This window comes from Xylocopa sonorina, chromosome 5 (assembly GCF_050948175.1).
Source record: "Xylocopa sonorina isolate GNS202 chromosome 5, iyXylSono1_principal, whole genome shotgun sequence".
In the NCBI taxonomy this organism is placed as follows: Eukaryota; Metazoa; Arthropoda; class Insecta; order Hymenoptera; family Apidae; genus Xylocopa; species Xylocopa sonorina.
The window spans coordinates 6899322-6913784 of record NC_135197.1 but is presented as its reverse complement, the minus strand read 5'-3'; the positions used below and the strand labels follow the sequence as shown (position 1 = coordinate 6913784).

The following is a 14463-nucleotide window of genomic DNA, read 5'->3' as shown; positions in this document are numbered from 1 at the left end:
GCGAACTTCTCGAGGGGGCTCGCGGAAATCGTGCAAACAGCGTGCCAAAGGCTGTTATACCAATGGATCAATGGATTAAACGATGGGACGCGAAACAAAAGTTGTTTGCGAATTATTAAGGGCCGTTGGAGGAGCGTCGAGAGTTAAGATAACGACATCAAGGGATGCCGTTTTAATTTGGGATATTAAACGGACATTCGGCTGACTTGCCTACCGACGGTCACAAATTAGAAGCTATCCACCATATGGAACAGGAGAATTGTTCCAGGCGGCTGTGCGCGTGTTGGTGCCTCGATAAATTTAAATGATGCTTCCGCAGTTGTCCGCAATAATAAATACTATCGCGAGGTTCGAAATAATGAGCGTATTTGGCGCCACGCCACGCTCTCGAGGACCGCGTTTCCCTTAGCATTCCTCCGGCCTCGTGGTTTCACCGTAACGTTTTCATATTCCATTTCCGATAAGGTTCCGTTGAAAAACGTAAATGAGCGAGATCGCAGTTCCTTGCGTCGTTCGGGTAATCGCATTATACTAAGTGAACGGTGGAGAACAGAAAGGGAAAGAGATTGTTTCCCGTGCTCGCAGTCTCCTCTCTAACCGGGCGAATTGATACTTTCGCGATATGCCGTTCGATATTCTTCGAAACAGGTTCAATGGCGTTACAGTAAGTTTTAAGCAGTTTCGTTGCGATTGCGAAGGAAATTGTTGCAAGTAGTGTAATCTTGTTTAGACGCTATCTAGTTATACTTTCAACGACGATTTAAATAAGTAAAAATGTGCAGAAGCACGACGCGATAGAACGTATGAAATATAAAATATTTATAACGGAGTGAGGGAGAGAAAAATCAAGTGATATAAATTACTGGGAATAAAAATGGCGCGGGTATACGAGAGCCAAGCTTATCGTACGTTTGGTCGTGTCGCGTTTCAGGCCGCATTTCCTCCCTCTTTCCACGGTCGACGGGACAGCGGAGTGTCGTTTTCAGGTCAGTTGCCATTATCTTTTCGAAGGTGGATTTTAAATGGCGGGCATCTCCTCGCGGCTCTTTCGCCCGCTCGTTCGGCCCGGCTCCGCTCTGTTTCGCCCGCGAGGCTCGCGATTGCTACCGGATTTCAACCGAAAACGGGTACACGTTTCGCGCGTTCTCGACTTTTCGACACCCCCGCATAACTGGCTGCATCTGCTTCGCTTGCGTCCTCTCGTTCGCGGTCGAAATGGAACGAGAATCACGCTTCCGCCTTCTATTTTGCATAGAAATTATAAAACTTCCCCGGAGCGTCTCCGTTCTATAGCAAGATATTAATTTGTGGGTTAGTTTGCGTAATAGAGATTAGCGAGACGAAACGGGTCGCCAGGATTTGCAGCCGCTTGCAAAATCCTATTTGTTTCCGTACAATTTAGCTACAACGCGGAATAAATTTCGCGTGCGGGTTTGCGCTCGTGTTCGATTTCCGACATCGAGTTAAGCAGGTTGTACAGCTGATATTCGTATATGATTACGGATTTCTCGCGCGTTATTAAGACTTTACTAATCGTGTGTTGAACTTTAGAAAAATTGTGCCTTCGTACTTCTCTGCGATATTATAATTTTTCTTCGACGAAGCTAAATTTGTTAATTTCTGCCGTTTGTCGTTCGACGTAAGGCGCACAATGGACGATAATAACTTATCGATGATGCCACAATAGGAATTCTTACGGCTGTACTCAATGGCCAGAAGAAGGTACGAGGATTTCGTATTGATTTCGTATTTCACGTTTTTACTACTTTGAAAAGCAGCTATTGTGCGTGATACTTCTGCGGTAGAGAAATAAAATTGCTTCTTTCATCCGACCACTGATCCTCGTTCTTGCTGCCATCATTTTCTTCACGGATCCCGTATTAAATTATTTCTTTTGGTTAATTTAAGGGGACAACATTTTTAAACGTGTATCTACAATTTTAGATAATAAACAACTTGCTGCCCTAATTATACTATTTTCTAAATAATAATTAAAAATTCAATTAGTGATAAGAGTAAATGTAACACCGTACTATATCCAATATCTAAGTCCACCCTCTCATTAAACGAATCTGATTATCAACTCCAATATCGCAATTCTCAATCGATATCATTTACCGTAAAAAAAATACATCAAGAATCCTACTGTTTTCTACATTAAATCGATGCCATCTGGGGCATATTCCGCTCAGATTTGTTCAGTCGACCTATTAAAATTAATTCTGATTTGTAATCAATGATCCGTAATGGGAGCACAGCCACTACCCAATATATCGTTGTTTCGCTGTGTTATTTCACCTCCGTAGAAACTATCCGCAATGACCACGAAACACGAGAACACATCTGCCGCTAAACAAATTCTATCAATTATTATGTACCCATGTCGCAGCATTACAAAATCGCTGAAACCCTCTCCACGACTAGAAAAGAGAAACCTCCACTGAACCTCCCGCGGAACGCAATCAAACTACCCTCTTACAGTTTAAAAAGCAGAGGGAACGATCGAGGAATAGAGAAGGAAGAATGAGAGGCAGCATCGAACCGTAACGGACGCGAGGCTCTAAAGCTCGATACAAAGTCCCAACGCGGAAAGGTTTTCGGTGGAAATCTTTTCCCCCGTGGCGCGGCGATAGCGCGAGAGCTTACAAACCTAAGCAGAGGTTACGACGGTTGAACCGCGTGCGAGAGTTAACCCGGCAAAGTGGATACGCTTTACGATCCCTTCCGGCCCGATTCCTCGTCGCGAGGAAGAGGGACGCCGGGGCAATCGTCCGCGTCTTTCTGCCGGATTAGAAATCAGGATTTCGCGAGAACCCAATAAATATAAGATGACAGATAAAGTTACGCGGACGGGGGTGAGCGCCGCCGAGTCGCTGCTACCAATATTCCGCTGGAACCGGAAATGGCCGACCCGACGCTCGCTATGTTTTACGACGCCGATACTCTCGAGGTTACCGTACCGCCAACTTTTCGTCGATATCGTAGGTGAACAGCGGATAGTATTTTAAGCAAATTCTCGATTCGCGGTCGACATGCGCGTTCGACGTCTCCTCTGTGTACTTTTCTCGACATGTCGAACATACGTACGAGTTCGAGTAACTCGTGAAAATTGATCTGTGTCCAAATTACTAATTAAATTCACTACTTTCGTAACTTCGTTTCTTTCGTTTCGAAATATTTTCATACATGAATTGGTTCTGCTTCAATATTTACAGCTCGAACGGGTATTACCAGCGAGTAATCAATGGAATTATTTACCTACGCGATCGGAAATGCACACGGATCGTTATCCGTGAAAGTGTGAGCGGCGTGGATCAACATCGGGTGGTTGATAATGTAAAACGCGGAACGTGCCGCTTAAAGTTGGCGAATTCGAACGTTAATGCGTTACGTGAAGTAGTGCCGTGGAAAGGCCGATGCACGACGCCATCGGACGCTGATGATGAAAGCCATGCGTCGATTGCAGTTTAGATCCTACTTTAACGCAAAGTTTCTCCGCGGTAATGCCCGTTCCGGTTAATATCGACTTATCTCGGCTATTCCATCGTGGTAATAATAATCATGTATCCGTACTATATTGCAGAGAAAGATGGCGGAGCTGATCCCGGCCGTTGTAAGAGCGATAATACAGGGTCAACGATTTACGAGCGTTAAATATCGAATGAACAACGAGCCGAGGGATTTAATTAAAATTACACACCGCCGTGAGGCCACGAGTGTCGAGGCAATTATTTATAGAGTTAATAAATAATCAGCGCGGCCCGGTGTATAATGCAAAATATTATTCCGCAAATTTCTATTAATTTTCGTTATTTTACGACAGCGCGGCGTTGTAAAATATCGGGGCATAAATTCATTACAATTTTAAATACACTCGGAACATGGTGAAATCAATTACATTTACCATCGTCACAGAAGGATATAACGATCATCTATGTCGCTAATAAAAAGAATGTTCGTTCCTTCCTCGATTGGCTCGACGAATAAAATTAATAATCCTCATCGACAGAACGTTATCTATGACGTAAAATCGTAATTTCGTAATAGAAATCGTATCTCGTGTGAAAAGTGATAGCGTTGAACAAATCGTACGCTTGAAAAGCTATATATTTGAACTGTGATAAAAATTCTGCTGGATTAAATTCTCGCAAATATCAAACGTATCCGTATAATGTGGCACGTATGCGTTGGACAAAGCGTTTATGCGGCGATAAGTTCTATGCAAATCGCTGGCGATCGATGAGGGTTGAAGAGGGGTTACTTTTTAGACACATACCTGCAGCGACTGCGGCCAAATGCAAGTCTGATTCCAGTGTCTATCCCCGATGGACGTGGATGGATCGTTGTAGCTGCACCTGTCGGTTCCATTTGCCCCTGCTCTGCCATACTGCGCGACAACGACGGATATGGTGGTACCTAGTGGACACTTCAACGTCATCGACTCCTCGTCGCAGGCTGCGCGCTGGTAGGTCTTCAGGGTGCCTAATAACAAGGCTGTCCATGTGAAAATCGTCGCCAAAGTTTCGCGATACGCCCGATGCACGGTCACAAGAACGAGCAGCGAGCGTGGACGGTCGAGAGCAACGAGAACAGAGTGAAACAAGGTGCACGAAAACAGAGCGAAGACAGAGTTTCACAAAGAACATGCATAAAAGAGCGACATCCAATCCAAGATAACGGTATTAGATTTGCGAGAAAATCGTCATCCGATCGAATCGATTGGGACATGGTCCAACAGCGATATCCAGTGTCAAAGCGTTCCAAGGCACAACAATGGTTGCGCGAAGGAACAGTGTAAAAATCGCGCCAACAAATTCCGATGGAAAAAGGAAAGAAGAGAATGGAAAATAAGCGTAGGACGGACAGGAAAGCAAAAAAGAAGAAGGGAAACGAAGTGCACAAAAAGGTAGGCGAATGAAAGGGATCGCGGAAGGCGGGCGAATTTCACGGGAACGACCGGAAGGAAGGAAACGCCGGGGGCGCGTATCGATCGATGACCCGTAACAGTGTCCCGGCAACGGTGATCAGTTCCGTGGGATTCGCGGTAATTAACGAGTGGATCAACCGGGGGATCGGTCGAGCGTCGATGTATCGATGACATCCGCGGAAACGGTGTCGTTTCGTTTACACGCGAGATACACGCCAGCCGAGGGTTGGGCGTACAACGCGCCACGTTTGCGGAATTCGACGGCCGGTTTGGCCGCGCAACCGCACACGTCGCGTTTCATTCGAACCGATTCGTATCGCCCCGTGGACGACCAGAAGAGAGTTAATAAAAACGAGTGGTTTTTCGTGCAGTCAGTCACGTTTTAAGACGCGATCGCGCGAAGATCGTCGGGACGCGCGACGACATAAAGTTTAACAATCGAGTAACAGACGAGCGAGAATTATTACGGCGCGTTATGACGAAATTGCGGGACCAGTGGAACATTTTGACAGGGTAAAGGTATAATTAACGACGAAGAAGCGAAACGTTTGAAATATGGTAGGCGATGGAAAGCAGAGTTCGAGCAAAAATGAGGATAATAATTTAGAGGCAGGTTACGGAATGCGGCGTAATTAAAAGCGTTCAAGGGGTGCATTACGCAGGCGCAATTAAGTCGTTGTCCCGACAAGGTGTACAGGAAAATGTTGGTGTATCAGTGCGGTCACGATGCGAGCGGTTTGTTAGCATGCCAATGCGGTCACCATCGCCATGATTTATTAACGTGTCATTGTTGTCACCGTCACCACGGTGTACCCAGGCATTGTGGTCACCGTCGCCACGACGCATCGTCGTGTTATCGTGGCCCACCATCACCAGAGTTAATCAGCGTGTCGTCGTTGCCACGCGGATTGTTAGAGTATCGCCGTTTTCACCGTCACCAGCCAAAAAATGGTCCGTGGGAGAGCATGAAAAAAAAAAGAAAAGAACGAAGAAACTTTTGTTAGTATCATGATAACGATATGCGTATTAATTTTAGTGAAAAGTTAATTTGACGAAACATTGCGATAGTTTTGAAAATAATGGTAGCAGAAATGTTTCTGAAATATTTTATCGAGCTTCCACGTTTTATACAGCATACATTATACTTTATGCTAAGCAGGTTGTATAAATTTTTAACTACAGCTGTTCAGAATAATTTATGTATACTTTGGTATAGTATAACGAATGATTAACGGGCTGAATAAGGCACACGTTCGTTACCACACGATGAACATCTCCAACTCTTCCATTCGCCTTCGATAATACGTGAAGTTCGGTCGATTTCCCTCTTTCAGCCCATTAAACGTCAAAATTAATCATCACGCACAAACACAGAATTAATTACCGTACCACCGACAAATATGATTCCGCGGTTGTATAACGAATCCAAACGAGAGCTTTCGTGCGCACGTTAACTCGATTCTATCTAACCAACGCATCGTTAAAACAAATGAAACGCGGGCATTACGCTTAACGAAGTTTCCCTGATATTTCAAAACACCCGAGAACCGCAGAATATTTTATCCGGTTAGGATAGGAACGAATTTCTTACTAATTGGGCGTCAGCAGGTAACGACGCGTGCGAATTTTCTGTCGCCACGCTAGACCGCACGAAAGGTCCGACAGGAGCGCGAAATTCGTCAAGTATTCGAGCATGTGCGAGGCGAGAGATCCGATGGATCGAGGTGGAAGTAGCGAAACCGATAATTCACGCGACCAGACAAGTGCTCTTCGAGGAACATCCGCTCGCGAAACGCTGGCGAAGCTGCGGTGAAACGTGGCTGCGATCGTTCGTACCCCGCTGCTCTCGAAACGGTAATTTCGTTTATGCGGGGGAGGAAAGGTAAATTTCGTTCCAGCGAACGTCTAATTGTGCAGACATCCAGACGGTGGTCGGTGCCATTTTATAAGCTCGGTATCGAGACGTATCACTGTGGGGCTTAACGTATTTGGCGTGGTACTTTACGAATGGATCGAGATTATCGAGTTTAGTGACGCGGAGGATTATCTGGGATTAGCGTTCAGCGGTAAAGGAAGGAAATTCGTATCTGATTCGTACTTTTTGCTGCTCGCAGAGTTCCTCGAAGGGAACTCTCTTTGCTTTCATCTGGAAATTATAGAAATTACAAATTTTTTAAGCACAGAATTTCACTTAATTAAATCCGTCCCGTGTACGATTGAATAAAAAGTTTTTAATTTTTCTTTAATTAAAATTTCAATTATGTATGTCGGTGATACGTACGAAACAAATATGCACGACTAATTAAATGTGAAACCATACGTCTGTCTATTGTAACGCGCTGCCAAGCTTCTGATTCTCATTTCATTGAATCCCAAGAGAAAGAGAAAGAGAGACAGCGATCATAAAAGAGCGAACAAATTTTCGACTGGAAGGAAGAGTTCGCGCATTTCGGATTGCAAATTGCTACACTTCGGCCACCGTCGTTAAAGCGAAGAATCAACGACTTCGAAACGCGGCGGATCCCCCCCGGTTGTGGCCCGTTACTTTTTAATACGCGTTATAAAGCTCGCGGCCGGGGAGATTACGCGGCGCGCAATTACGCGGGGCGCGATCGTACATCTCGAAAGCTCACGACAGCGATTCCTCGTCCTTTTTTGTCCCGGCCGGCTCGTGAACGTTTCAATCCTTCGCCTCGAGTTTCAACGGCGCTGTAACGCCTTTATGAGGCCATTTCTCAAACTTGCAATATCGCGTCGCTCGTTCTTCCGTCTCATTAACTCCATGCGCTCTTTACAAGCGCGCCAGGGGAAAAGATCGGCCGTGTTGGAAGATACGCGTAGCCGTGCTCGCGGCCAACGCCATACGCTCGTGGAATTGCTTTCCACGGGCGGTTCTCCGACCGCGAGCACCGCGGCGATTTGTCTTCCGTAGCCACGCGGATCTCCCTCGGACGGCCTTCGATCGATCGAACAAATTTTTCGATCTCAACGTTTTACCTCGCGCTTGTCGAACGTTGTCCGCTACTCTTTTTTTTCGCCTGCAATATTTGATCGAGTTTATTCCTCCTAACTATTTGGCGGATTTTTTATTTCACTCCCGATAACAAATATTGGTGGATTTTGTCTGCAGTGTTTGAGTTAGGGGCACACCATTTCCATCGAGGACTTCGCTTGGATAACGTGCTCGATTTTTTGTTTTACTCGCAACATCAAATATTTTTGGGTTTTTCTCCGCGTGAAGAACAGTGGGCAAACATCGAACCGATGGTAAACGTTCATTGTTTGAATCTATCATCTTCCATTGCATTACACCTACAAGTTTTCCGTTGTTAAATCGTAATCTTGATGATAAATGTACTCCTGCAAACAGTTCCTCGAGAGTTTCAAATATACACGGCAAGAACCTCGTTAAATTTTAATTATGCACATTCAGAACATTCTTTGTGAAAGCCCTTTTCCTATGGGAAGTGTATAGCTAATTTTTCATGTTAAAAAATATGTTTGCGATCTTTTGTGCATTCTTCTCGACTGTACGCACTGGTTCTCGTTCAACAGGCTACTTCTTTAATACAGCGAATACGTTTCCTCTTTTACGACGGCTTTCGAGGATAGCCCGCCACTGGTTAGTTGGCAATTTTCATATTTTTGAAAACTTTCAATATCCGCACAAAGGAATCCGTTATTCCCATCCTTGTTACCTCTTTCGAGCGTCCACTCGTCGCGAAGTGTCCCTTCTCTATTCCTATATTACGATTAACAAAAGTGGAAACGCAAACAACATAGAGCAGCGCACACTTCGAATCGTGCTCCTCCTCTTAAAGGTTTTAATCTCTATGTTTGGCATGCTGCTGCGCTCGTTTGCACAGTGACGCGAAACCGTGTATCGTATGCGCAAACAAACAGATTTACGAGCTCCAAATTTTCGCATCACGCAATTTTTCGCAGGCAGAGCAGACGAGTACGTGAAAAATTGATATACTTATGAATTTTGGAAATTTTCCTGCGTCTTTTGGATTCAATCTTATTCGTCCCTATGTTTCCTTGGATAATCGTGCAAGCTCAAAAGTTGATTTCGAAATCTTTCTTAATAATTTCCAGTCGAAGGAAACACCACGTCCATAAGAAGCGTCGTACTTCCTCTCGTCTGATCTGTAATCTTTCGTTGCAAATATTTGACCATTTTATGAGTCTTTGTACGTGCAGCACGAGTCGTTCAATCCCCGAACGGGATGCGATCGCATGAAATCACCAGGATCGATCGCCGTCCTACGCGCCGGCTCGTCTGAATTCTGAAAAGCTCTCGAACGAGCAATCGACCACCGCGGACAAAAATATCTTACATTGTGTGGCCATTGTGGCACGCCATCCGCCGCAGTTGCAGCCTGCGCTCGAATGCAGTCGCAGTCGATGAAACGCAATCTATGTAAGTACCGTGCACGGATCAGAAGATTGACGGCGTTGTATGGGTGTCGCTAACAACGAAAATAGCCGTGCTGCGATTTTATTTTCTCGCATTAGAGAAGAAATTTTTCGTAAAACATTTCACATCATATTCTTTCGCCAGCCAACTTGTCGTTACCGCGCAATTTCGATATTCAAATACAAATTAACTCTTTGAACAGCGACCGCTATTTTACAGCCCGGTAGCTTCTTCACAGAGCGTCGTTACAATGGCTTTTGTGGGTTGCAATATTATAACTATTGTTCGATACATGCAAATGAGTAATGGCATAATGAAACCAATCATTCACAATGTTATAACGTCGAAATTTAATTTAAATTATTTCCATGGACTCAATGAACCGCATTGTAAAGTGCAGGACTGTACGTTCGCGAACAGGGTAATTATCATTATGCATATTAAATGCCTCGTCAATTAGCGGTACCTTCGTGCGAGCGTAAAATCTGACTACGTCGATGCGATGTGTAAAACCTGATTAGAAACCGTCGTCACGCGAAAATACGTACATACGTGCCGATACTCTCCGTGGATGTTCCACACGGAGGACCCGTCGCGCGAGTATCCGCCATTCGAGTCACGTACTCGACGTAAAGGCGAAAATCAAAAAGGTTCGCCGTGTCGTCGCGGTAATTTGACTTTCGAGTTGCGAACGCCTTCGCAGTTTTCAGATCCGGCTGGAAATTAACGTTATATCTCGACGAATTTGCGAGAGTTCCTGCGAGAGTCACCTGGACCCGGCGAGTTTCTATGGGATTTCTATGGAGCCACGCTTTTCCATCCGACGGAAGTCGGAAGAGATCGGATTCAGAGTTTGATAAAGGGCAGTTTTATGCAATCTCGTGACGGCTGAGGAGGATATCCTCGAGCCAAGTTTTCTCGGGTGGAGAGTCTCGTGATGATTGTAACGCGTACGGCCACGGTCGCTTTCGGGGGTGGTTCGATTATTATTGGTTTCTAGATTTGGAGTCGAACTTTCGGCTTACTCATTGGAACGGGTTTCAGTGGAATTATCGGCGAAGGAAAGTAGATTCCACCCTTCTGTTCGTTTGCGCGGTAATTACTGCATCCACCATATATATTTAACATTCGATACATTTCTCCAAACTGATTGTTCGCTGCGTCGTACAAATTTTACGAGCTTTACTAATTTTAACGCGACATCCATTTAACTGCGTGTTTGCGATACGAAACCAGCTTTTTTCTGACGGACACATTGAGCCACGACAGGAATACCGTGTCAACCATTATTTAATAAAAATTCGTAACAATTTCGCGATACATCCGCACTGTGACACCCGTCTGGAAATCGATTCCTTCTATCATTTAATACAACCAGAACGATGTAAATGGCGTGCAATGCGGATCGTTCGCGTTTACGTTGCGAAATGCTGCCACGCGATACCACGCAATAAAAATTGATACACGAGTTAACCATCGGCCACGAGGAATATGTACATCGTGTTCGACGCAGAAAAAAAAAACCACCGATCGACATATCGAAACGCATTCTGTTACCAAGCAATTTCTCCGGGATGGTTGCCATCGCGTAACAATTACGAATAGATTAAAAATTGATTCGAATCTGGTAAACATCGAATCGAGGGGTAATAAGGATTCACGCACGGTGGTAATAAAGGAAACCATATAAACGATGGTGCACGTTTAACATCGTGTCGAGACGATAAATATTTCGTGGCCAGTGGATTTTCCAGCTGCGTCGCGATTTAAAACATCCGTTGGCTGACCTCTTATATCAAGAGTGCATCCCGTCCACGGTTGCGCGCGGAGCTGGGTCAAGCTTTTGTGAACAGCCACCAAATTTCTATCTCGGATACGTAGAAAATACAGGGACACGCGTGGCGGGGCATAGACGGAAAGGGATGTTAAATCTGGGCGTCGTTTATGCAGTCGCGACCGCGGGGCTCTTCCACGGGGCACCGTCCGCAACTATTTCGCGTTTCGCGTTATTTAAGATCGCCCCGTTCATCGGCTCTATCCCACCGACGATCGAATCCCGGCCGCCTCCGGGATAAATTGAATTTCGCTGTGCACAATTTTAATGGCTTCCCGCGTTCGTGACGCGATCGTTCCCCGTTCCTTTCACCCGTCAGCAATTTATCGTGCTTGCAAAACGAGCGTTTTATTGTCACGCGCGTATCGACGCCCGAGACGATATCGCCTCGTCGAACTCGCCCCGAATACGGAATTTCACGGTTATTCTTAATTCATCGAGCCGCGTCGCCTCGATACGCCCCTGGAATCGTTGCCGCGTGCATGCTGTATTTTTTTTTAATATAAATAACATCGATACCAATAATAAACGAATCAGCGTACCCCAATAGTGTATATAGAATTGGACTTATGCTTATAAAAAGTGCGACAAAGTATCGATGAGGATCGAGTGAATCGACAGGGTATAATTGCTCGAGCTTAATTAAAACGTCGCGTCCAAAGCGTTCCACATCCTCGAGCCAGTTTTAATCCCGCTACGCCGTGAAAAATACTTGGCGCTAATCAACAGGGCACACACAGTTTAATCAAGCCGGGGGAAAAGTTTAACAGCCTTAAGATAACAGGGGAAAAAGAATGGAACGAACGAGGGGGCGAACTTTCGAGAACGCAACTAATCAACAAGTAAAACACACCGTGCGGAGAGGGTCAAAAGCGAAATCGGAACGAACGGGATCAGAATTCGCTCGACAAAACCGGGGTAACTGGCTAATGAGAGAAATTCCGGTCCGATTTCGAGCGGGTCTCGTATTCACCGTCGCGATAAAACCACGCGGGCCGAATGGAGAGCTAAAGGGAAGTTTCCTTCGCGATTTACGTGCGATCAATCAAACGACGCCGAAGTTAACCCCGAGTTAATTTGTCCGGCCGTTAAGCCGGGCTTTAAAAGGCACTCGAAACGAAAGCTTACCGCCGGATTAGCGTAATGTCCCGGCGATCGAAACGGGTGTCCGCGTGGAACGCTCGCGAGCACAGTGATGCTGTTTAACCAGATACGCGTGGATTAAAAATAATAAAAGAGGAATCAAGCGTGGTAGCATTGACACGGGCGTCGATAAACTTTCTTGCGCGAATCGCTATTTGGTCGTTCGCGATCGCGCGAGCAAGCTGACCGAATTCTATTTACGATTGAACGAAGAATATTAAACGAGGCAAAAAGTCGTGGGAATTGTACGTTCCAGTTGAAAGTGAGCAGCGATAGAGATAGCTAGGATAAAGTGTAACGTGGCTAACGCGATAAATGGAGTTTGCTTTGAAAACGCTCGCCGCAAAAGTGCTCTCCGCCCGAAATTATAATACTACGGACACGTGTGTGTGCGCTAAAAATTAATTTCCATTCAACTTCGTCTCGCATTGTGAACGACAGCCCGACGAGTCTCGTTCGTCGTTGAATTTTTAATGTCCTGTTCAGCGATACCGTTAATTAAAATCGTTGACAGCAATAACGCCGCGCTACGACGATATCATTTTTCGCGGAACACGTCGTTTTAAATTCCGAGCTATTCGATATTCAGAACACTTCGGTCCCCGGTAGTTGCCAGGTATTTACGTTTGAACAACCTAATTTGCGCGAACTTATAACGAGCGAACGGTGACGCTATGCTAACGAGTAATGGCGTTGTTAAAACATTGTAATTTTAACTACACAGGCGATAGTTATGTTTCTTTTTTTTTTTTTTTTTAATAAAAGCTACATACTTTATTATACAAACAGAGCTGTCGTAAAATTACTAGAGTACCGTAGTTAATTATTCATACTAAAAGTAACAACAGTATTTACCCACGTGTTAAATAACATGCGAAACAATTATGCATTCAAACTTTACACCGACGTGTATTTATTTTTCATGATAAAGTATGAAAAATTGCAATTAGCAGTAATTATGATGTGCGCGAAACAGAACGTTTCCCCTGCCCCTTGGCAACCGTAAAAGCCTGGTTGGTATTATGATTTTCCAACGAGATCGTATCACTTCCGGCGTAACGCGAAGCGGAAGACGTATCGTTTCGATCTGCTCGCGAGACAGACCTGTTCGACAAACCTGCTCAGCCCCCTCTACTTTGTTAGAGCAATCGAAATCTGGAAACGATGCCAACTTTTCGAACCTCGATAAGCTGTCGCAGGCATTCTCGAGCTTCTTATCGCGCTCTGCGATTGAAGGGTTACCTTTGTCTTCTATATTTGTGGAGAGGGTCAGAGCTCGAGGTCTCTCTTGAAATAAAAAGTAAGATAAATTTGAGGAAGATCGCGGGCCGTCCTCAGCGGAACGATTCTATTTTACGATTGTACATTTTTTAAGAGGACGGGGTTGCCGATCCACATTCTGGAAAGTCGTTTTTTATCGACGCGGAATTAAATGGTTCGCAGTCGAGGGCGAAATCTTCCAGCGAAACGTATCTAGGTTTCGTTCTGTGGCTCGCAACGAACTTACGGGGTGTAACGAGCCAGAACCGAAGTTAACTTTTCTATTCCCGTGGTCAAGTGGACAATTCGGATAATCTAGCTAATGGAACGACGCGATCGTTCGTTTTCGCCGTGGTAATTTATTCTAGTATATTTTACAAAGTTGCAAGACCAAATACCAGCGTATTAACGGTTCGCTATATATAACGCGGAACGTAAGAACGCGTTTGCCAAAAACAATTCATAGAAGAACATCTACTAAAAATATTGCTGGAATTAATTTAACGATATTGCCTGGTTTTCGAGTTGAAACCTCCACTAAATGCATTATTAATATATTAATTTTGCAAATTTATACCTCTGGTTATTTATATTAATGCCTGTAATATAACCAGATACTGCGGTACGTAACAATTTCCGATGAATTTTATTTCATTGAAAGGATAGTTTACATTTCAGCTTTGATTACGACGATGAATATAATTTTCTTCCAGCGAAATGTTGACGACAAATATTCGTTTGAAACAGGTACATCAATACCTCGCAACACGGGATACGCGAACGTGTATCAGTTTATTCTTTCACGGAATATTCATCGCGCCAACATCCGAAAAAAGGACAGTGCTGCATTATCTGATTACGTGAAACAAGTTTCCATAA

At 44.7% G+C, this 14463-nt stretch overlaps 1 protein-coding gene across 4 annotated transcripts in view; it reads right to left on the bottom strand.

Moving 5' to 3' along the window:
• The window catches only part of LOC143423722 (uncharacterized), a 195446-nt gene that overhangs the window by 60773 nt on the left and 120210 nt on the right, over positions 1–14463 (bottom strand). For 3 of the 4 annotated variants that reach the window (XM_076895243.1, XM_076895242.1, XM_076895240.1), the window contains exon 3: positions 4277–4494. In XM_076895243.1, coding sequence (XP_076751358.1) covers positions 4277–4494 — 218 coding nt within the window. The remainder of the gene's footprint in view (positions 1–4276; positions 4495–14463) is intronic. The other variant, XM_076895241.1, reaches the window with a different exon arrangement.